We start from the raw sequence: 25,105 nt of genomic DNA, 5'->3' as shown, positions 1-25,105 counted from the left end.
TATGTTTTGTCGTGTCTAACAGTTTTTTGAGCTCGAAGAGAAGAAATTTTTTTTCATTCGCTTCTATATGCTAGTGTTTTTCTAGAAGACTTGCCTGATACCTCCGAGGCCTCCAAACATCCCGCGGACGCCTTAATTTTGATCAGGATCGCCGTCTGAGATTCTATAGAAATTCTACAAATAATCTAGACTCAGTTCCCTGAGTTCAAAAACAGTGGGAAGTTTTGGGGTTTTCCTGCAGGGTTAACCGTTTTTCAGATTTTTTTTTTTTTTTCAATCTTTAGCTTTGAACTGAGTCCCCAAAACGATTGATCACAAAAAAAATATACACGCTTTTGGCTTTAGGAAGCTCTCCAAAGCCGAAAGGGTTTATAAAAATATGTTCTTTTGTAATTAGTAATGCGATATTTAAATTTACTGTCTGATTATTTACGTATTTGTCTTCATACTCTAGTCTAAAACAGTCAAAAACCCAATACAGCGTTTGTTAATCGAATTTTATTAATTTAAGACCAGAAAAGCGTTATGTTGTACTGGATTTAACTTTAAGTCTTAACTTAATCCTTGTTAAAGTTGATAAAGTCTTTAAATATTTCCATACTTTTTCAATATTTCCTCAAACTTTGGGAAATGTCTAGATAAGTTTAAATTTAACGCCTAAATTATCTTTAATATTAATCTATTAAATTCGCGTAGTTTCAAGAATAATTTATATAAAGAGAATAAATTTTTGATTACTAAGTGTTTTTAATTATAGATTCGCGAACGTAAAAGTAGTAAAGGCCGTGACAGTATTATTGAAAACATTTGAAAAAAACAGTATGGAATTGAACCGTTACATTATTAAAATGTTACATCGTATTGCATGGGATTGCAAAATGCCAGGGATGATTTTTCAAGCCTCAATATTTCGTGTATTTCAACGCATCCTGGATTCGAAACACCACGAGCACAAGGTCAGACATAAGAAACTCCATGTACATTTTTTAAAAAAAGTTTATTTTTTTTCAACATCCAAAAGTTTTAAATCGAATAAGTACAGATATATATATATATATATATATATATATATATATATAGATATATAAAACTCGTCGTGAATACTTGTCGCTTTACTCATGAAATGTTACAGGAGTTGCAAAAGTTTGCCAGTTTCATAATTCGTCAGTTTGCGGAAGTGGCTCAAAAAAACCGGAAAGCGTACATGGAGCTTCTCTTCTGGAAGAATACTCGGGAAGCTACAGAAATGGTTGATGGGTACGATGCAGCGAATGCAGAAAATAAAAAAATATCGCGCGCTGTGTGGAGTGAAGCTGAAGAGGATGAACTACGTACTTTGTTTATGGAACATCAAACTAACAAGTATCCTCAAGGTAACAAATTAATTTACATTTTTTAACCCTTCAGTTTCCCCTCTTGTATAATTAGACCAAGAGAACGAACCAAATCAACCACTGAGTACAGCTAAATTACGTTGTAAAATTATAATAAATGAAGATTCAGTTTTACTAACAAATAATTTAAAAACAATTTCATTTCCTCAGATTTAATCGATTGGCTGTTGGAGAATATTATTAGCGACAATCGAACACGTCGCGGTATAATTAAAAAACTCAAGGAGATGTATTTGATCGTAAACTCTAAGGTAATTATCCATTTATCAATTAAAGAGTTGATACTAATTAGTTCATACAGTTGTTTGAAGTAATTAGAACTTTTTTATCACGAGCGAGAGCGAGAGGCTGAAAGAAAATGAATTAAAAAAAAGTAACGCTCCCGGAGGAAAGCAATCGGAACTTTTTCTTTTCAGCAGCGCGGGAAAAAAAATTTTAAAAGCGCGCTTTATTTAAATCTTTCAGCAAACAACTATGAATTATCATTCTCTGTGGACAATAACGAGTAGTATAAATGCAAAATACGTTAGAATATTTTACGTTTTTTGTCGAGGGGCTAAAAACACTAGTACTCGTATACAGTCTATCGGCAGAATATTTTTTTTTTCAATCCTAACACCCTATTGTTTTATCGTTTCCTTTTTGCGCCTTTACATTTTATTTTCTCTCGTCCCTTTACTATTCATTTGTGTATATTTTTTTATTCGTGATAGAGTACGCGTAACCACTGTACGTATTTGTGGTAACCGCCCTCTTGAATTCTCTTCTGTACTATCTTGTGTAGCCATTTCTCAATGAGAAACAAGATCGATGATTTACGAGAGTATAAAGCTCACGGTACTTACACTGAAACGTTGGTAATGTAAATAAGCTTCTACACGTCACGTGCTAAAACATATTTCTTCAGTAAAAATAAAATAATAAATAAATAAGTTTAATAAAATAAAAAAAATATTACGACTGACTTAGAGAAATTGAAAATTCCATAGAAGACAATTCCACCTGGAATTTTCTTGCCCGTCTAAATTACTTTTTATTTACCCGTATACAGCCACGACGTGCATTCTATTTTTGCTGTCTATGATACCGTATTATTATTATTATTATTGTTATTATTGCATATATATATATATATATATATATATATATATATATATATATATATATATATATATAAGACTGATTCAAAAAAATCAACTAATTTTTTTTTTCTTTATTATATCGAAAATATTGTTGGAAATGACAAAAAAAAAATACTGTGAAAGTTTGAGCTCTTAATATTAATATTAACAACTGCCGCATCGCAATTTTCTATTTCCCGTTTAAATAACATGGGAAAATTTATTTTTTAAGCTTTGGAATTTTGTAGCTCTCGGTGGGACCAATACTTTTGAATGTTCTAGACATATTCTTATGGGAAATTTGACGCTCTACAAAAAAGGTCTCTTATAATTTTTCGATATTTTTATTTCTTCAAACGTAATTCGAAGTTAAAATTAGATTGAAGATAAATTTTTACATTTTTTAAATTTTTTGACGCAACCATCAACTTTATCCGAAAATTTTAAAGGACATTTTTTGTAGAGCATTTTATTTCCTACAACTTATCTCAGAGAAAATGTTCGATATTTCACTTAAGTCGTATGTTATTTGCAATTAACTGAAATTTTTCTTAAATAATCTAAATTTTGCTGCTTAAAATTAATTATATTAAATTTTCAGTTAATTGCGAATACCTTACGACTTATGAGAAATATCGAAAATTCTCTCTGAGATAAGTTGTAGGAAATAAAATGCTCTACAAAAAATGTCCTTTAAAATTTTCGGATAAAGTTGATGGTTGCGTCAAAAAATTTAAAAAATGTAAAAAATTATCGTCAATCTAATTTTAACTTCGAATTACTTTTGAAGAAATAAAAATATCGAAAAATTATAAGAGACCTTTTTTGTAGAGCGTCAAATTTCCCATAAGAGTAAGTCTTGAACATTCAAAAGTATTGGTCCCACAGAGAGCTACAAAATTCCAAAGCTTAAAAAATAAATTTTCCCATGTTATTTAAACGGGAAATAGAAAATCGCGATGCGGCAGTTGTTTATATTAATATTAAGAGCTTAAACTTTCACAGTATTTTTTTTCGTCATTTCCAACAATATTTTCGATATAATGAAGAAAAAAAAATTAGTCGATTTTTTTGAATCAGTCTAATATATATTGCACACTCAGTCGGACTAAAGTAATTCAGTTTCACTTTAACACCCAAAATTTTTTTCTCAAACTTTTGTGTCCTACTTTTAAATATATCACTACAGAAGAATTAATAGTGAATGAAAATGAGGCTGCTTGAATAAGAATCATAATAATAATATATATAAAAAAAAAGGGGGGAAATTAAAAAGTTTATGAAATACTACCGGTAACTTGACTGAATTTTGATGCTACTTTTAGTTTACAACTTTTTAAAGTTTTTATTCTATTATCATTAAAAATACCTAAAAAAAAAATTTTCTCTTATTTTTTCAACAGGAAGTGAGGAATGAAGTACAAAAACGGTTACCCAAAGAATGGGGTGAAGAGGAAATAGCGCAATTAAAAGAAATGTGGGAAAATGTTAAAAATGATGATGGTAAAAGTTTTATTATTTTATTTAATTATCAGATCCATTATAATCAGGAAAATAAAATAAAAAATAATTTAAAGGCGATAATAAATAAAAAGTCGCTAATCGTTAAAATTAGTTAAAGAAATTTAATTAACAGCATTTACAGCATGGGCACTTGATTCTTATAAAAAATAACTTAAAACAATATTTAATTAAACAGATCCAGTTGATCTCATTTACGGTGGATTGAGGATAAAACGCCCGAAGCCGAGAATAAAGGAAAAGCTTTTGGAATTAGGGCTGGCGAAGGATCCTAAAGAATTACGTAAAAAACGTACCAAGAAGAATAAAAGCAAAAGTGACGGCTGTAAGTATTTACTATTTTATTTTTATTCCCTCCATCAATAGTTAAATACACCGAAACTAATTAAACTAATACTTTTTCCACCCAAATTCATTTTATTTAAAATAAACGAGCAACTTAGTCACTACGTGACTGCCCGAATATTGCTGCCAAATTTATTAAATTTTATTTGAATTTAATAATTTATCAAAATCTCTACTCTGAAATTAACTCTAGAATCTTTCATTTATTTTTATTATCATTCAAATTTAATAAGACAAATCTCATCATAACTCGCAAACTTATTGATTTCAATGATCGTATAATCATACGATTCTTTAAAAAAAATCTAACCACACGGATAAAAAAGAAATTTTGCTGCAACAGGAACGTTCCTGTAGCATGATCCTGTGGCTGCAATAGGATATTCCTGTTACAGCTACAAGATCAGTCCTGTTGCAGTCACAGGAATAATCTCAGATTCACAATAAGAGTAATAATGTGTATTAGTAGAGTTGAGAATCAACAACGGTAATATATATTTTTTTCTGCACACACACATACACACACAAGTGCGCACGCGCGCACACACGCACGCAAACATACATTTCCAACTCCATTAATTCACTTGATTATATTTGTCACGATTTCAAGACTATTCCTATGATTGCAACTGGACTGGCCCTGTGACTGCAACAGGAAAGTCCTGTAGTGTTCACAAGATCAGTCTTGTTGCAGCCACAGAGCTAAGTCCTGTTGCAGCAACATTTCCTTTCTTTCCGTGCACGGTCAAATTTTTCATCATTAGTCGTCTAATATATTTTTTTCACTACTACCTAACTAAATTTGGTTTATTTTCATTATTATAGAAGACATGGCACAGACTAATTTTTTCTTATTTTCTCTTAATTATATATATAATAGTTATATATATTTAATCATATTCTCTACCTTTCCAACGATACCAATTTTAATAACATCAACTAATTCTATCATATAGATATAATTGGAACAAAATTCTTCTTATTCTCTTAGTAATATAAATAATAATTAAAATTACAATGTCAGGAGAGTTGATTGACACGAATCACGCGATAAAATAAATGAAAACAAACCACCGTGCATTAACTCGGACGTTTAGCGGGATAAAATGATAGTCAGGTGTTGGGAAATTCATATGATCCTGGGGCTTGTCAAGCATCTAAACATCCTCGCTTATACTCAACCAGCTGACAGTCAACTACAACACCTACCACTAGACACCTACTTCTGTACAGCTACTTCTATACTTGAAATTTCGTGTCACGCGGTATGACGTATATTATAAATTATCTCAAGTATCTTTAACAAATTCCACAAGTAAACTCTATTAATATCACACGTATATTTACTCGAGCAATTTAATGTGTTGCAAATGCTTGAGAACACTTGGTAATTATCTTAAATGAACTCATTGGCAATCAGTTACATTACGTAAGTTTATGTCAGTGCAATCTAAATTACACACCAGCTTAAAGCAAAATTATATCGTGTTACTCATTTTATAGCCGGAAATTCGGCTGCCCAATTTCAAAACACAGTAACTGACAAAAAAAATCTTTGAAATATTTAGTCAATCATATTTACAAGACAAAAATTGGTTTTTAAAAATTAGTCCCTTACTGTGTTTTGAAATTGGGCAGCCGAATTGAAAAAAAAATTTTGAAACCCTGAAAAATTGAATGAATTTTGAAAAGATGTTCCTGATGATCAAAACGTTTTCCGCGTAACGGTAAAAAAAAATCGGTCTGTCAGTTGACCCTGCGAGCCAGCCCCAAAACTTCCCGCTGTTTTCGAGCTCGTTGAGCTTGAAAACATTATTGTGAATACATTTTCGAGCTCGCAAATACTTTTGTATGCCATTGTTTTGTAAAAAACCATTTTTTAGCATTTCCTTCTCCCACGATATCTCGTGAACGAATAAACCGATTTTGATGGTTGAGGTGGCAATCGACGCGTTTTATCAAGTTCTGAAGCTGATCAAATTTTGAAATTGATTTATTTAGCCGTTTTTGAGAAATTTCAAAAAAACCAAGGAAAAAATTTTTTTTGAATTCTTTCGTCAACGGTTTATCTTGAACGAATGAACCGATTTTGATGGTTGAGGTGGCATTCGACGCGGCTCATAGAGTTTTAGAGCTGATTCGATTTTGGAATCAATCCATCGAGCAAATTAAAAGTTATCCAAATAAAACATTTTCGAAAAAATTTTATTTTTGAAATATCTCTGAACGCACCCTACCGATTAAGTTCAAATTTTTACGGCTTCAAGACATTAACAAGCCGCGTCGAATGACACCTCAACGATCAAAATCGGTTTATCCGTTCAAGAGTTATAAATATTTACATACATACATACGTACGTACGTACACACATGCATACACTCGGACATCATCGTGAAATTAGTCAGGATAGCTTCCTAGGACCTCGAAACGTCGACACCTGATGGAAATTCGATTTTCGTAAATCGGACCGAAACCAATAACTTCCCGAATTTTTGAAAATTTTTTCATGAAATATGAAAATACAATTTTCTTAGCGGGAAGTTAAAAATTGTAAAGTAAAAAATCTACTGGTTGTAAGACTAAGTTTCTGAAATTTTTCGCATATAGATACTGGTATGTCAGCTGAAAATATAAAGCCACCTCCAACTTCCGGCGCTACCCCTTAAGTTGCCCTTAACAGGGGTTCGCACTTATCTCTCTTACACTCAAGTCCGCGAACGGTACTATCTTCGTTGCACTTGTGCAGTAAATAGAACCTGTGGTCGAGTTTTTCTCTTAAACAAACGAATATTATCAAATAATTGAAGCGCACTTCACTAGATTAGACAGTAGTGCACCGATGTACAGTCTGTATTTTGTATTTAGAGATTTTGTTTGCGAAAAAAACTCAGCGAAAAATATTTGATAACCCCTGTTAAGCAGTCGAATTACATAAATTTTTTCCATTTTCGTTACGCGAAAAATGTTGCGATCTTCAGGTACATTTGAAAAGGGCATAGCTTAAATTATACGCCCTTTTGGCTCTTAATTTTTTTTTTAATTTTCAGCTTTAGAATAATGATTTGCAATTAAAAATGAAGTTGTTCTCCCTATTGGTTTTAAACTCAGTGACTAAAGCCAAAAAGGCGCATAAAAATATAAGTCCTTTTGGAATTAGTGACGTGATATAAATATAGAATTATTGAACAGGCATTAAATCCATAGTTTATGAAGAGGATTTTTGATGTATCAGCAATATCGGGATATCTATGAAAATCCTGGATGCTTTAGTATAAAGAACCATTGGAGCATATGCATCAACTATTCTACTCTCCGCTATTCTACTTGCGTAATGCTGATGCATACTTTACTATATACACAAACGAATCGTTTTAAACTTCGTCAGTTTGTCAGATTTAATAAGACTTTAAAACTCAATTCACCTCTACTCAACTGATATTTATTTAGCCGATAGTAAAGTTATGTCTCATTAGCTGAGACTTTATCTATTTAATATTCAATTATATATTTCTTACTTTATATTTTACATTTTTTATGTCAAAAGACTTTGAAATTTTTTTTTTCAACTTTTGTAGTTGTTTTTATTTTTTTACTAAACTTTTTCTCGCTGCTCTACGGTATAAGAAATTTAACATTCATGAAAAATATTGTTTTACTTGGAAAATCTTATTCGTATTCGATGCATTTCAATAGATTGACTTGACGAAGTTTTCAAGTAAAAATACTTTTGAAAAAGTTGTTTGAAATTTTAATTTTTTAGTAAGAAGTATATATTTTCATTTATTAGTATACTGGTAAATATATTTGAATAAAATATTAACTTATTTTAATAATTATTTTTTTTTTTTTAATTTGAAATATCCGAGACTCGTTTTGCAAAACTTTTCTTTAGGTTTTTGTTCAAAATTTTGTAACAAATATTTCTAGTTTAAATTTACATGCAAATTTTCATATTTATTAAACATTTTCAAAAATAATTTTTTCGTTCGTTTTTGTAAAATTAATTTTTAAAAAAATTTATTTAATTTCCTTTGAACATAAGTGAGAAGTAAAATATGTAATATATTAAATATATATCGAAATATATATACTCCATAAAAAATTTGTGGATCAAACGGGGATTAAATCCGGGGTGAATGTGGGGTAGCAGGCGTTTTGATCCCCGGACAAAATATCTCCGTACTCAATATCTCAATGACAAAATATCACCAAGACAAAGTAAACTTTTGATAAAATATCCTCTTGATTATTAATTAATTTTTTACGCTGCTAGAATATATTTTTCATACGTTTTTTGTATAGGTACATTTTTGTAATCGTACACATACAAAAACGCTGCCAGAATATATAAACAGTGATATAACAAAGTATCAATGTTAATGACAATAATAATAAAAAAATATTTTTATAATGTTGAACTTAGATAATATAATAAAAATATCATGATAATATATACTTGTAATTTGTTAGTTTAATTTTCATTATGTAAACTACATGAGAATATTTAAATATTTAATATTTTATTATCAGAATATGAATTGAAAAAATATTAATTATTGCATAGTGATATTTTGTCATCGAGATATTTTGTCCGGAGGTATTTTGTCCGGGGATCAAAACGCATGGAACCGAAATTCCGAGTGTCGAAGTAAATTCGGATTTTAATAAAATTTGTGATCACTCCGAATTCACTTCCAATTGTTTAATTTCCATCTATGAATTTTTGACAATTAAATATAAATTTTAGCGGAACAATAAAATGAAACATGAATGATAAATTTGATTACTTTTATTGTGTATCAAATATTTACATCGAAGTTTTGAAACTTTCAGATAACTCTGGTAGTAAACCAGTTAACAATAAAATACTGAATTTTAAATTTATCTCATTTTTAGAACCAATAGTTTTGCTCATTGAATTGTAACTAAAAATATATAAATGCACTGTCAAATATTAAGTATCTCGATAATTTCCAACCTAGTAATTGCGTTAATTATAAAACGAAACAAAAATAGTTGATCAATATATTGGTTTTATAACAGTACCCAAAGCGTCGTGGGAAACGCGGTCAGACAGTGAAGAATCTGCGTCGAGTAGCGATGACGAGGACTCGTCAGACACAGAAAACACTGGGCGTCATCCAGGCTCGTCAACGAATTCTGCTCGCCCGAGCACAGCCAACAAAAAACTCGTTAAGAAAAAAAATAAAAAACGTCAGCCGACGATTATTTACAGCGATGCACAGCTGTCGGGTCTACTGAAAGACGTTATCGATAATAGTAAGTTAATTAACGTAATTTATTGTAAATAGTTCTGTTAAGTATTTTTTAATGACGTTGACAATGATAGCGGTCGCGGCACAACTATACCGTAAGTTAAATTAAATGCGCATTTAATTTACTGGAGAATGTTTGCGATCAGATATGAGCGAGTCTCTTGAGTGGATTAAGGAATCACTGGAGGAGGCTTTGGAGGATCGAGATGAAGAAAGTACCGATGGCATCCCGCTGGTCCCGATAACGGATTATTCATCAGCTGCAATGGAGTCGCCAACTTTTATGCGATTTCTTCGTGCTTCTGGTATTGAACCACCCTCGAATGAACAAGAAGCTTATTGGCGAATACCAGCCACAATGCTTTCATCTACAATACGTAAACGTTGCGATTTAATCGCTAGTGCACTCGTGGGAAATTTTGTTATCCAAGGTTTTTATATTTTTATATTTATTTATTATTATTTGTATTACAAACTATATATTATTGTAGATACTCAACAAATATTTTCTCATATCTATTATTATTGTTATTATTATTTTATTATTAAGATTTTTAAAAACATATTTAAGGTAAAAGACCTAGTACCCGATCAGGGAACTAGTACCCTATCACTCCATGTATTTTTATATCTATATTTACTAAATTTTACCAAATATAGATATACAAATACATGAAGTGATCGAGTACTGGGTCTCTTACCTTACAATAAAATCACCGATCAAAATAAATAATTTATATATCCTAAAAAATATATAAGGTAAAAGACCTAGTACTCAATCAGGGAACTAGTACCCGACCACTCATGTATTTTTATATCTATATTTACTAAATTTTACTGAATATATCTATTAGGGTGTTTCATGTTTAGGCGATATTTTTTTTTCTGTCCTTGCTGAAAAACTAACAATTTATAGAACAAAAAAAATATTCCCGCTTAAAAAAAAATTCTGTCAATTAGGGGCTTAGCGCATCGAAAAATTCGATTTCCCATTTAAGTAACATGGGAAAAAAAAATTTTTTTAGCTTGGAATTTTTTACCTCGGCGATGGCTCATTGAAAGAATAAGCCCAGCATACATTTTTGTGGGGAATTTAACGCTCTACAAAAAAAGTCTCTTATCATTTTTTAATAAATCCATCTGATCAAAAGTTATTGGAGCTCGAAGTCAAGTTAGAGTAAATTTCGAGATCTTTTTACTTTTCCGGCGAAACTATCGAACTTATCATAAAATGTTATGGAATCTTTTTTGTAGACAATTTTATTTCCTACAAATTATCTCTGAAAAATTTTTTTTTAATTCTGCATTGTTTTCTAGTTATTTCCATTTTAATGCCAAGTTCCTAAAAAAAATAGTGTTCTGATCGATTTTAATTATTAATTATTATTATTATTATTATTAGTATAAAAAAAAAATTGTATAGTAAACTGATTTATTTTTAATTTAGAACCATCAGCTTCGGAAAAAATTCAAATAAATAGCGACAGTGATTCAAGTGATGAAGAAACTCAGCATGACATTGAAAAAATAAAAGAAATGTTTAAAAAAAAATCAAAGTTACAAAATAAAAGTAAAGGAATCGCAAGTACATTTTTAGACTCAAGTAGTGATGAAGATACTGGCAGATCATTAATGAAAGATAAATCTTTATTGATTGATAAAAATGAAGAAGAGGAAATAAATAATGGAAAAGAAAAGGAAAAAAAAGGCAGAAATAAATCAAAAGTACATGGAGGGAAATTAAATTCAAGCCGTATTAAATCCATCTTAAATTCATCTGACTCTGAAATGGAAGTTGAAACTGATAAAATTACTGAGAATAATTGTAATTATAAATTTTAATTTTATTATTATTGTTATGATAATTCTAAATGTATCTTGTAGATTTTATATTTATTATTATTATCCTCTAATTATTTTTTATTTTTTTCCCAGCTGAAGTTAAGAGAATTAGATCGGAAAATTCAGACACCGAAACTCCGGTAATGAAAAAACGTCGCGTTATTGACAGCGACGATGATGAAGAAGAGGAGAAGGAAGAGGGGGAAAATGAGAATAAAAAAGAAAAAGACCAGGAGAGTAATTTTGATAAACTTTTGGAATCAACTAAGACAAAACAAAGCCGTAGAATCATCAGTGATGACGAGAGTGATGACCCAAAAGTCGAAGAACCTCGTCGGTCAAAATCGCGTAAAATTTTTAGCGATGATGAAGATTAAGGTATTTTATTTTTATACTTTTACATTTTATAGAGTTCATAATAATACCTCATACTTTTTATATTGTAATGAATATAATAATTGTACACCGTTGAAGTGAAATGAAAATAAAAATATAATTAAATGTCAGTTTAAAGTAAAAATTTATCTATTATCAGATAAACGTCCTGTTAAAAAATATGACACGTGTCCTTTTAAAAGAACGATATGTCACTCACAAAGCGTTTAATTTCCTCTTTTCATGTATATATATATATATATATAAAAAATTTATATATATATTTAAGTGAACAGAGTTAATTTCAATTATACGAATTTTAAAAGTACTGCATCTTTTTGCTACAGTTTTAAATATAATATAATATCACTTTTATGATATCGATTGCATCTAAATCTGCCGTACATTTTTAACATACTCCATATCAAAATCCCGCATATCAATTACCGTGACCATTAATTATTTTTAACAATTAATAATAAATTATTTTATTAAAAATTAGTGAAGCTTCATTTCGACCAACGTATCCCGAATAATTTTCATCTAACCAATCGCTTGTTAATTTTTAAATGACCATACAGTAGAGTTATATTTGAACTCACACTTTTGAACTACTACCAACTATTAACTACCAACTACTGATTATTAATAACTAAAGCCTTAATTGAAATTTAATATTCAATTTAATCTTTTTTATTCACTGTAACAAAAGTAGCTGCATTTTTATCTACCGTCAATAAATATTTAATTTCTTATCAATCATTTGTAGGTCAGATATCTATAGAGATTCTATTAATTTTATGTAAGTTCTACATTATTGAGTTAAGTTCAATCATTTTTCTACACTCTCTGTCATATAAAAGACATGAGATACAAATAGTCAAACTGTTGGTAACGTGGTTGGCTAATGGTTCAAAACAGTATAAAAATGTAGACGATTGACACCGCCATGAAAATTTAAGGGGGTATTGTAGTGTAGAGGCATGAATTTCAGGTAATTTTTGAAGTGCCATAAAAAAAAGGCCGTAATAAAATATTTATTAATATTTTAAGAATACAGAAAAAAATTAAAAAAAAAAATTTTTTAATTCAAAAAATTAGCAGCTGATGAAGTGGGGGGTCTCAATAAATTGGCACGTGACCACACCCACGATTTCTCAAGTTCTACTGGACCGATTTACCTGAAATTTTTTGAGAGTCTTCTTCATAGACTTCTCTATGTTCGGAACTAGCCTCATCCCCAAATTTCAATTTTTACTATTTTAAAAAAATTCGAAACAGTCAAAAAAAGTGGTACAAAAATTGTTTTTTTTTTTCAGGCAGTCGCTATTTTGTGAAAAATTTTTTTCTCAACTTTTCCCTAGTTCCAGCCATAGAGAAGTCTATAAAGAAGACTCTCAAAAAATTTCAGGTAAATCGGTCCAGTAGAACTTGAGAATTCGTGGGTATGGTCACGTGCCAATTTTTTGAGATCCCTCCCCCCACTTCATCAGCTGCTAATTTTTTAAATTAAAAAAATTTATTTTTTTTATTTTTTTCTGTATTCTTGAAATATTAATAAATAACTTATGAAAAAATGTATAGTAAAAATATTGATTGCCTTTTTTTTACGGGACTTCAAAAATTACCTGAAATTCATGCCTCTACACTAGAATACCCCCTTAAAATTTTCAAAAAAAGAGAAGTTATTGGTTTCGGTCCGATTTTCAGTAATCGAGTTTTCATCAGATGTCGATGTTTTGAGGTTTTTAGAAGCTATTTCATTTCAGGATGGACATCCGGCCGTGTGTGTGTATACTTTTTTTGTCCGACGATATCTTTGGAACGAATCAACCGATTTGAACATTTTTGTCGGTAATCAAAAGGGCTCACTAAGTCTTAAAACTGATTAAATTTTTAAGTCGATCGGTCGAGTAGTTTACGAATTATACAAAATTCAAAATCAAAAAGAAATTTTTGTAGGTTTTTGTTGCATAACTCGTAAAACGCTCGACCGATTTATTTCTAAGACCCCACAGGGTCAACCGTTTTTCAGATTTTATTTTTATGAACTATGAGAACTCAAAAATACGAAAAATAAAAATTACATGATGTGTAGTAAAATAAAAATTAAAAAACAACAATGAATAATTATACACAATAAAGCAATTCGTCATTACAATGTCATTGTTTTTTATCATCATTAAAAAGCCAATTAATTGTAACGTCATCTAACTATGGAATTAAAAATAATGAGACCAATTAAAATTAAAATTTCTTATTTTTTTCCGTTAGTATTTCGACGTATTGATTGTACATCATCAGAATAGCAATCAAAGACAGAAAATAGTTGATAAAAATAAAAAAAAATAATTTGATTATTATTAAATCTTAATATTATTTATATACATACATATTCATCTACAAATAAAAATGAAATTCAAAGAAAACGTACATAGGAAAAATATTTAAAAAATAATTTACCGACTTGAAACAACATATATTATTATATATAATAACAAATGATGTCAATTAAAACAATTAATTGACATGTTCATATTTGTTGACAATTTCTTTAATTAAATTGCCAACTCGGCATTCGGCGGTGCCGCAACCAGCCGACCGCCGTTTTCTGGCTCTCGTTATAAAATTAATGACATTAAATTTATCATCAAAGTGCTCGTCTTTTCTTTCTAATTTTTTATCGAAATTACGTTCAATAGCATTGTCCATTGAATTGTCAATTACATTAATTTTGTGGTCTTTTCTCTGCATAACTCCGTCATTGTCATCGACAACTTTAGGCGTAACTAGTTGCCGATCAGTTTTCTCCGTCACTCCGTAATCATCTTGTTCTGTCGCCTGCTCGGGAAGGTCGAACTTCATCCTCACAGTCTTAATGACACCGTCATACCCGACTGCCTCGACATCTAATCCTTCGTCTCGGAAAAACTCAGCGAGCTCCTTGAGCGTAAACGGCTGATCCTCCGGATCCTTGATCGTCTCATCAAATTCAATTTCAAAAATAATTGCGTCTTTCTCTTGAGTTATTTTCATAACAATCCCCTCTGCACGGAGAACTCTCATCAGTTCCTCGATATCTAATATCTCGTCATAGTCATCCCACTGGTCGAATTTAACTTCTATTACAGATGCTTCTTTACCGTCGTTTAATTTTTCAACTGTTGCGCCCCAGTCTTCTAAAAATTCACCGAATTCTTCTAAAGTGAATGGCTCACCACCATCCGGGTCAGCAATCAAAAATGTTCCTATTGAATCTAAAATTTAAATGACAAATTATATATCTTATTAATTTATTTATTTACGCGACAAAAAAAATTCATACCAAATTTCGTAGAAACTTTTTCTATCGGCTTCTGATTAATTATTTTAGCTACTTCATGCGTCTTCATATTTCTAACGGCATATATATTAAATACATATACCAAGTCATCATTTTGGCTGTTCAAATTTTCATCTATCAAAAAAAATATTTATTTATTGTTTTAAAAATTATAATTAAAAAAAACTAAATAATTTACCAGAGTTGGTAATCACTGGAGTTGCATGAACAGCGCAAATAAAAAAAAGCAACCCCAGCAGATAATTCGACTGAAACATTATGAACCAACGAACAATAATAAAGTAAAAAAACTAAAATCCGTATAAAGTGAGTTTTAAGTATGGACTGTACACGAGACCTATTGTGTTACGACTTTTATAGTATCGCGATCATCAGTAAACTCAGTTGACTCGGTAATCATTTGTCCTGACAACGTGATCCTGTTGTGCTATTATATAATATCCGCTAGCAACTTTACAATTGTTTATGACAATACATAGTCATAGACGTCATGCGTACAAAACAATACACTCTTCGATAAATATATGTCTCAATATTTTTCGATTTAACTCTTACTGTTCCGACAATTTAGACTATAGGTATAAAACGATCTCGGAAATTTTATTAAACGCCTACGATAATTCCGATTACTATTGCTCCAATATGATTACTTTAAGTGCCGGAAGTGTCTGTAGTGTACACGCAAATACTGACTCATTTTACTACTCACTAGTGTATAGACTACAAGTTCTATGTGCATTTTATAGTATACCGTTCAACAATATTCATTTAGATAATTACAGTTCATTCTGTTTTATTTTAATGCCTCTCGTTCTTTCCCTTCTTCTTCTTTTTCTTCTTCTTCTTCTCAGTTTTAAGAGGGGTCCGAACTTTTTTCTCTATCACACTCAAGTCGACGAACGATACTGTCCTTGTTGCACTTACGCAGTAAGTCAAAATTTTGTCCTCGTTTTTGTCTTGAACAAACGAATATTTTTTAAAAATCAAAATGTAGATTGATATAAATTATAGAGTATATATCGAGCCTTGTTCTTAATTGTGCGCTTACAGATTGCGTTTGAGAGCAAAGCTTACCCAAGTACAGAGACAACTTTAAGATGTCTTTTAGAAAGACAAGACAAATTTTTTTTGTCTAAGTCAAGATTTTTTTATATAGATAAGACGTACAGATGTTGGACCTAGTCAGAGGAAATTTTTGTTATTTTTCCTGTCTTAAAAAAGGCATTTCAATTAACAAATCGTTTAGATGACTTATTTGCGGTGGCATAAATTTCTAATCGTTTTGTCAACATTTTGGTACTTTATCGATATGCCAAAAGAAGAGCCTAAAAATTGACATCTTATAGATGTACCAAAGTTAAGTGCGCTTGGGTAGACAAAAATTACTACATATGTAGACCCCTAAGACAAGATTCTCCTTTGAGACTTTGAAAAAATTGATTTTTTTCACATTTTTCGAAAGTAAATATATTCTGTCTGTACACGGAAAAAAAATAGTGGTGGCTACTCTCTGGGCTAGTACTGAGTACTTTCTGTAAAAAAAAAAATTTAGACAGTACTGTATGCTATCTAGACTATATCCACTACTGTCCGGGATAGTACTCAGTACTACATAGTCTAGATAGCATACAGTACTGTCTGAAATTTTTTTTTTACAGAAAGTACTCAGTACTATCCCAGAGAGTAGTCACTACTATTTTTTTTTCCGTGTAGACTATAAATTACGCAATTAAACTCGGCTGTTCATAGCTCGATGACGAGTCGTAGTAAATTTCAAGAGCAAGGTAAATTATCCTTTGATTCACTCGGTTATCAATTTGTTTAAACTATAATTTGAAGCATTGACTAAAAATTATAATAATTATTTATTATTTATCATTTATCATTTATTTGGGTATTCATACAAGGAAATATAATTCATTTTATAATTATTTTTTTATTCAAAGATAAAAATTTACAGTTTGTTTTTATTATGCAATAGCTAGTAAAATTAAGTAATGTAATTTATCAGTATGAATCTTTATAAATTTTTTCACCAACTGTTAGACGATGACTGCGCTGATGCCTGACTGTATGACCCATGATTTCTAAAATAAAAAAATAATTGATAATTTTTTTTTTAATTACAATATAAAATTCTGACTATTTATTACGTCAATAGAACTCTTAAATTCAATTAAATAAATGTCGGGTTTACGTCAAGTTCTGTATTTCCAAGTTTTGACTGTAATATGAGTACAAAATCAACTACAAGTTGACGTAAATCCTCAGCCGAAATAGGAATCAAAGTCGAATCAGAAAGTTGCCTTCAAATTGTGGAAAAAAAACTTTAAGAGCAAAAATTAATTTCAATCTGACAGAAAATTACGAGAAAAAACTTGAATAAGAAAAATTGTATTTCTAACTTGACTGCAAGTTACTGTCAACTATTTGCAGTCGACTTGACATCTTATTTCGGTTGTAGATTTCCATAAAAATATCTCTCTGATAGCAAAACTTTCTGGTCTGAAAGTTGATGTCAATTAGTTGCGATCAAGTTGACGACAACTTTAGCCTTTTTAACTGTTGACTACAAGTTGTTACCAACTGTCTGAGAAAATTGAAGACAACTTTCCGTCGACTAATGTAATGTCAACTTTTGCCACCAACTTTCACAGAAACTTGCCATCAACTTATGGAAATGACAATTTTTGCGGCCAACTTGGCTATCAGGGGTTTTTAATAAACTTACAATCAACAAATTTATGATAAAGAAGTCAAAGAATTAATAAAAGCTATCATAGGTGGATGTAAGTAAACAAAAATGAACTTACCCGCCACCACATGTGTTGCAGCCACCACTCGGCTGTTGATAATGCGGCTGCGGCTGCGGCTGATAATGTTGCTGAGGTGGTGGTTGATAATGATGCTGCGGTGGTGGTTGATAATGATGCTGCGGTGGTGGTTGATAATGCTGCTGAGGTTGTTGATACTGTGGCTGTTGTACCACATAAATAGGGATCACTCCTACGGTACCTAAAATTAATTTTAAAAATCAATCAATTAAACGAAAGAACTTATGATTTTATAAATAAATTTCTGAAGAAAATAAAATGTACCTGTATTTTGAGGATAACCACCTCCACCACCATTGCAAACTTGACAACTGTCACCACCACTATGTTTGTTCAACAATTTGCTAAGAAGTCCCCCGTGACCTAGAGTACGGCGTCTTCGTACCTTGTTAAATTTCCCGGGTTTGATCAAATCTACGTCACCATCATCTATCGGCCCATCAATGTCGATCTTTATCAATTTAGTTTCCCCATCACCGATCTTCTCAACTTTGAATCCTTCTTCCTCCAAATCTTTCGCCAGTTCGTCTAAACTCACTGGTGTTTCTTCATCATCTTCTTCAAGGACCAGCAAAACTGTTGCTATCGGTTCTACACAAACAAAAACAAGCCCATTAATTTTTCAAATCATTCTCCCTGATTAAACAACTGAATTCGATCGAATTAAACATAATTAAATTTTTAATTCTATTTAATTCAGATAAATTCTGTTAATTCGGTACGTAACTTACAAATCAATTCTGTCTAATTCGGCAGGAAAATCAGAATTTGTCAAAATTAAAACGAATTTAAATAATTCTATTCGGTTTAATTCTGATTAATTCGAAAATAATTATCCAATTTCTGGTTCTGAATCCGAATTAAACTGAATTAAAACGAATTTTAAATTTTTAAATCGGTTTTATTCTGTTTAATTCAAATTCAAATTTTCAATTAAGTTGAATTCTGTTTCGCAGAATTCGACAGAATATAACAGAATTAAAATTTTTAATTCGGTCGAATTCAGTTGTTTAATCAGGGCTTTGTTCCTCCGCCTCTAATACATTAATTCGCTCATTGAACTATCAAAAAAAAAAAAAAAACTTACCCAGCAATGAAGGGTTTTGTTCAGCGAATTCGTCGGTCAGAATTTCATTGGTTTCTTCGCTTGTCGTTGCATTTTTTATAGCGAAAAGGTTTATAATAAAAACAGCTCCCAATTTATGGAAGGGTTCGTTTTCTTTGTTCGGCGGTTGTAATTCCGTTGGAATAGTTGGTTCAGCAACAACCATATCAACACCGAAATCTCCTATTTCCGCATCTTCTCTCGGCGGGTCAAGTTCTGTTGAAAGTGTTGGATTACTTTGATCGACTATTTTAGCCGAAAAACTAGATACTTCAGCATCTAGACGCGGTGGTTGTAATTCTGTTGCCAGTGTTGGTAATTCATCATTTTTTTCCGTTGATACTTCTTTAAATTTAAGATAAATAATTATTATTTACGGTTAATAAATATTATAAATAATGAATTTAAAAATTATACCAGTGTTTGAATCAAGTGGCAAAGAACTTGACGTTGTTAGTAAAACAAACAAAAATAACGACACTAATTTCCACATTTTTATGTCTGAATAGTAAATAAGTAAGATGTTACTTAGTTACAGCCTCCGAATATCGAGTAACCGGAATATACTGCATGAGAACTCTCGGATCTTCCTTCTTTTATAGCTTGTTAAAACCACACCAATACTACGTAAACATGATCCTGTGATGATTGCATAAGAAAAACAGTGAGTAACGTAGTATGGTGTCATTGTTGATGTCTCTATCGTGTGGATGGATGGATGCTTTGGATTTTCTCGCGGGAATTACCCTGGAAAAACCGCTAAACTATGAATTTTCCAAGCCATTGTTTATTTTTTATCCGTAAAAAAAAAATCCACTGATAAACTTCGGCCGTTTAAACAAATTAACAATTTAAATAACAAAGCATAATTAAGTTACTAAATTTATAATATGAAAAAACTAAAAATATTTTTTCATAAAAATGTAAATTATGACCTTGATTAATGCGCTTGTTAAAGATTGTAGTTATTTACACTGGCATTGAAAGAATGATGAGTTGATGGAAAAAAAATAAATAAAAAAAACATCAAAACTAATATCTTTGATCATTATACAGCAATCATATATATCTATTCATATATTTATTTTACATAGTTTTATAATAAATTAAAAAAAAAAAAAATTAATATTTATAATTTGTCTCCGGAATTATTAATATTTAAGGCCTTAAAAAAATATCATTTCGAAGCAAACAAATGTTTATTTTTAACTATATATTTATGAACAAGTCATTAGCTGACAAACAAGTTAACAATTTAAAAATTTTATTGATCTGACTACAAGTGTACTTGAGAATAATAATTATCGTGGATCGATTCATCTTGTTGGTAAAAAAAATTACAAACTGCAAATCATATTAACGTGTCTTTGTTTAAATAAACGCAAAACGCAAACTTAATCTTTTCTGTACTATTATGGTGGGCGATTGCGACGACGGCTTTCTCGTCTTTGTGCGAACGAATCAAGAATGTTAATTTACTGTTTTTAACCTTGACGATCGACGTAGAATCTTATAATAATATAACATATAATAATAATTATTAATATTGTATATATTTAAAAAAAAAAAAAACCATAATTTATTGGCGCCGAGAAGTCTGGAAAAAAGTTTCACAAAGAGGAAGTTAAAATTTTTTATAAATTCATATATATATTTATTTCATGATATTTCACAAGAATATATTCAGTGGAAAACAAAAAAAAAATATTCGATATCTATAACAAGATAACAAATTACGGCGTAGTAGCGTTAAATTTGTTAATGCGAAAACGTATTAATTTGACCTAATGAGTTATCAGACTAATATTATAACTGATTAATCGTCTAATCAGTAATTATTAACCCCGGGATTTCCCAAGATTTAAATCATTTGCAAAAACAAATTAATTTTCTACAGTACGGGCATTCATACGTAATAATTAATAAATGATACTCGGTAATTTAATTTAATAATCATCAATTAATGTAATCATTTTAATTTATGATCATCGGAGAAGATGAAAAAAATTCTACATAAAATTATATTTATTAATTTTCTTTGACTACTTAATTATGTTATTAACATCATAGTATTTATTTCAGTCTTGACCTCTAATAGTTTTACCGCAGAGGCATCTGTAATGTTTTTAACCAACCATCTATGGATAAAATGACAATATCTTGCTGATAAAAAGTTTCTTTAGAACGTTATCGCATGGAATTGTCCTGCAGAGCCATATGGCGCTACAATTCACGACAATCATCCAGTGATATTGCAGGAATTACGTAGATCCTGCGCTGATCCTGCAGAGAGTAAATACTTTTGAAATAGCGTAGGAGGTTTAAATTCTATTGATCAGATTCTAATGATACGGGGATTTTATGTATCTAAAAATATTTGATATAAAAATTTTTTTCTAATATCCATTCTGATAGCACGAGTTGCTCCTCAAAAAGTTGGTATTCATTAGTTTGTGACCAACTTGACGACCACTCTAGCTTTTGCAACTTTTGGCTATAGGTTACCGCCAACTTTCTGAGAAAGTTGGTGCCAGTGAAGAGCCGCAATTTGAATGCAGGTTTCTGAGAAAATTGAAGGCAACTTATGGAATTGTCAACTTTTGCCATCAACTTTCTCAGAAAGTGTCTACACGGAGAGAAATTTATGGTAACAATTACAATATATTATAAAAATGGTTCCCATAATGCATGGTAACCGGTTTTTTTAAATATTGATTATAGGAACGGCATCCATATATATTATAGTTATGATTACTATAATATTATAGATAGATAGATAGATAGATATTTTGTTTATTTGGCCATGGGGTCTAAGCTCCTTGCGGCCATCCTTTATATATTCAATTACAATTTTTGTATAGTATAACAATCGAGTTTCATACATCATTGCGATTATCAAGTAATTTACATTTATAAATAATTAATTTTAATCTTAAATTAGAACAATTTTAATATAACTGTTATTAATTATTATTATTATTATATGGAAGTGATGTGTTCTGAAAAATGCTTTAAATTGATTAAAATTACTAATAAGCGATCTAATATTAATGTGACAGACTTTTAAATTACTCAATGATGACAAATGTCTCTGAAGATTCATAGTAATCGTTACCATAATATTATGGTAACCGTTACCATAACATTATGGTAATGGTTACTATAATGTTATGGCAATGGTTACCATATATTATGGTAATCTTTACCATATAATATGGTAACCATTACCATATATTATGGTAATGGTTGCCATATATTATGGTAATGGTTACCATAATATTATGATAATGGTTACTACAATATTATGGCAATGGTTACCATATATTATGGTAATCGTTACCATATAATATGCCATATACACGGAAAGATTGGAACCCGATTGGTTACTGTTCTGCACCCGACTCAGTACGGTGCCGAAAAAAAATGCTCGATTGTGGTGCAGCGCCACACTGATTACTGTTCGGGAACTGACTGAGTGATATGCGCACACGACTCAGTCAGGTTCCGTACAGTTATCAGTGTGGTGCTGCACCACAATCGAGCATTTTTTTCAGCACCGTACTGAGTCGGGTGCAGAACAGTAACTTTGGAAATACCAATTTTTGCGGCGAACTTGGCGACAGGTTGCGGCTGTTAGTTTGACGCCAATTTATCGCTAACTTGGATATCAGGGTAGGAATTACCCGGGTCGAAAAATTTAATCTGTTTTAATCAAATAAAAATTCCAAGTCATTTCTATTCAATTTTACTTTTTATTTGTATTTCGAAACAATACTTGATTTGAATTTCATGTTATATATTTTTAAATTAAAACGTATATTGTATTAATCGTTATTTTAAGTTTAATTTACATTAAGAATTTTATACTGTTAAAAAAGACAATAAAACCCATTGGAATATAAGCTAATAAAATATCTTATAATTAAAATTACAGTTGATAAGCTGTAACTGTAATGTTTAAATTTATTTTTATATTTTTATCACTTCATTTTTGATACTATTTTTAACTTAATGACTATTTTTTAAAAAAGTATCAATACTACAATTAAAGTATAATTGTCATACAATTATCAGACAGTTCCTCTTCCAATGAAATTTTATGTCGGCTTTAAAAAAAAGTAAGCGGTATTTTTAAAATAAACATATTCATGACGTTTTCAGCTGCTTGTTCTGGACTGATCGGAGCAAGCCCGAAAAATTTCTAAAATTAACAAGATTTTTCGAACACTAAATATATTTATTTAATTTAAATGCCGCTCAAATAATGAACCAATTTACTTATTTATCAATACCATAAATATTCATCAAATTGATGTCCTGTATCAACCAACCTGTCGTACATATACTTATGAACATTCATTTTTACTGTCTGCTATTCGAGTATGGAATGATCTGCCCTCATCTATTGTGTCAATTACAACTTATAAAGAATTTAGATCAGTGTTATAATTATTTTCTACAGAAAGACATAAATTAGGTCCACTTTATGAATATATTCGATTATTGATTCTTATCATATTATTGATTAAATATGTATTTATATACTACTATTATATAATTGGAGTCTATCGACCTACACAGTAAAAAATATTGTGTAAAATCAACACAGTTTGTGTGTTAAAAACAGTTGACACGAAATTTGTGTAACCCCTTTTTAACACAAAGATTATGTTGAAATATCGCCACAAGAGGGCGCAAAGAATTCCACAGTAACACACAAAATGTGTTAATAAAGAGTGTATAACACATTTTTTATGTTACAAAAAGTGACACAAACTTTGTGTTAGTTTAACACAAACCGTTTTCGACACAAATACACAATATTTTTTATTGTGTATACCTATCTATCTATTTTATTAACTTAATCAATTCCATTCATTTAATTTACTAAATTTATCTTACTTATTGTATGTTTATATTTAAATACTATTATTATACTATACCTTGTAATACTTTTGCATATTGCGGCCCTTAGGGAATCTCGATTCCAGGGTCGAAAAATTATTAATAAATAAATAAATATATAAATGTAGGGTATTTTTCAATAGATTGATTAAAAGCAATAAGTAAAATATGAATAACGAGATCCATTACAGATCGATAAGGAAAAATAACCTCGTTCACCAACAAATTTTCGTAGTAAAATAATTTTCAGTTTTTAAATTAACAATCGGACTCTTTTGGTATTAATTCGCACTGCTCCGAGTAGTTCAGAGCAAGCAGCGAAATATGTCATCAGATTTAATGAAAACAAATGATATGGTTTACATAATTTCAAACTTTTAATAATTTTGTGCATTTGAAAAAATACATTATTGGAAAGATTTTGGAAACAAAATATATACTTAATCCATCTTCAAAGCTCCATCAATCTTCAGGTATTAATTTTATGTTAATATATTTAGTATTAGCGATCAGTGCGAGCATAGAAAACCTCTTCTTGTTTGTTGATATTAATTATTAATACCCTCAGCTCTTGATATTTAAAACTTATTTATGCACTTGTTTGATTGTTGTTAAAATAAATAAAGTTACACAAAAAAAGGATTTCTTGGTGCAAAAAATTTTGACGCCTTTTTGCCGTATGAATTAAAAACAAAAATTTTCTTGAGATGAGACAAAATTTTGTGCGCCAAGAAATTATTTTTTTCTGTGTATGTTTTCTTATTAAGCCTTTTTGAAGTTATTATTACAATGGCCAGGAAAAGACGGTACTGCAAATTCACAATAATTCGAACAACAATCTTCATGTCTCAAACACTGTAAACATATAAGACAGTAAATATATAAATATATGATCAATTTATTGGTAAATATTTAATTAAATTATACGTACTACACCTTGTTTTAGAGTGCACTTATTTAATATTTTACTGTTTTCCGTGACCATTGAAATATGCACGATTTTAACATCCGTTTTATTCCACTCAGGAGATTCGATGCAGATT

General features: G+C 30.1%; 3 protein-coding genes across 4 annotated transcripts in view; 1 reads left to right on the top strand and 2 right to left on the bottom strand.

Annotated features, from left to right (window-relative positions):
• LOC130668461 (protein timeless homolog) overlaps positions 1-13,662 on the top strand; it is a 107,613-nt gene extending 93,951 nt beyond the window's left edge. Inside the window, exons 16-25 of one of the 2 annotated variants that reach the window (XM_057470765.1) lie at positions 758-956; positions 1,133-1,373; positions 1,545-1,645; positions 3,919-4,018; positions 4,215-4,361; positions 9,426-9,662; positions 9,805-10,089; positions 11,106-11,483; positions 11,594-11,878; positions 13,645-13,662. In XM_057470765.1, coding sequence (XP_057326748.1) covers positions 758-956; positions 1,133-1,373; positions 1,545-1,645; positions 3,919-4,018; positions 4,215-4,361; positions 9,426-9,662; positions 9,805-10,089; positions 11,106-11,483; positions 11,594-11,877 — 1,972 coding nt within the window. In that variant the 3' untranslated portion in view covers position 11,878; positions 13,645-13,662. Of the gene's footprint in view, positions 1-757; positions 957-1,132; positions 1,374-1,544; positions 1,646-3,918; positions 4,019-4,214; positions 4,362-9,425; positions 9,663-9,804; positions 10,090-11,105; positions 11,484-11,593; positions 12,136-13,644 lie in introns of those variants that run through there. The other variant, XM_057470764.1, reaches the window with a different exon arrangement.
• A 565-nt stretch (positions 13,663-14,227) lies between these two features.
• On the bottom strand, positions 14,228-15,555 carry LOC130668475 (uncharacterized). Its single transcript, XM_057470791.1, has 3 exons — positions 15,397-15,555; positions 15,201-15,332; positions 14,228-15,132 (listed from the first exon to the last, which is right to left on the bottom strand). Exons 1-3 carry the CDS (start codon positions 15,473-15,475, stop codon positions 14,396-14,398), a joined length of 948 nt encoding a protein of 315 aa, XP_057326774.1. The 5' UTR covers positions 15,476-15,555; the 3' UTR covers positions 14,228-14,395.
• A 1,579-nt stretch (positions 15,556-17,134) lies between these two features.
• Positions 17,135-19,736, bottom strand: LOC130668402 (uncharacterized). Its single transcript, XM_057470682.1, has 5 exons — positions 19,575-19,736; positions 19,140-19,502; positions 18,317-18,643; positions 18,032-18,233; positions 17,135-17,305 (listed from the first exon to the last, which is right to left on the bottom strand). The coding sequence occupies exons 1-5, from the start codon at positions 19,648-19,650 to the stop codon at positions 17,251-17,253; spliced, it is 1,023 nt and encodes a 340-aa protein (XP_057326665.1). The 5' UTR covers positions 19,651-19,736; the 3' UTR covers positions 17,135-17,250.
• Between the last annotated feature and the right edge of the window lie 5,369 nt (positions 19,737-25,105).

The sequence above is a fragment of the Microplitis mediator genome, chromosome 5, assembly GCF_029852145.1.
Source record: "Microplitis mediator isolate UGA2020A chromosome 5, iyMicMedi2.1, whole genome shotgun sequence".
Lineage (NCBI taxonomy): Eukaryota > Metazoa > Arthropoda > Insecta > Hymenoptera > Braconidae > Microplitis > Microplitis mediator.
Note: the sequence above shows the minus strand (reverse complement) of the source record. Positions and strands in the feature narration are given on the sequence as shown.

Bases quoted from the DNA above. Each gene is read 5' to 3' on its own strand.
- LOC130668475 (XM_057470791.1), bottom strand. From the start codon at position 15,475: ATGTTTCAGTCGAATTATCTGCTGGGGTTGCTTTTTTTTATTTGCGCT. The intron at 15,333-15,396 runs GTAAATTATTTA...TTTTTTTGATAG, and splicing joins TCCAGTGATTACCAACTCTG to ATGAAAATTTGAACAGCCAA. The intron at 15,133-15,200 runs GTATGAATTTTT...TTTAAATTTTAG, and splicing joins AAAAGTTTCTACGAAATTTG to ATTCAATAGGAACATTTTTG.
- LOC130668402 (XM_057470682.1), bottom strand. From the start codon at position 19,650: ATGTGGAAATTAGTGTCGTTATTTTTGTTTGTTTTACTAACAACGTCA. The intron at 19,503-19,574 runs GTATAATTTTTA...TTAAATTTAAAG, and splicing joins GCCACTTGATTCAAACACTG to AAGTATCAACGGAAAAAAAT. The intron at 18,234-18,316 runs GTACATTTTATT...AATTAATTTTAG, and splicing joins TGGTTATCCTCAAAATACAG to GTACCGTAGGAGTGATCCCT.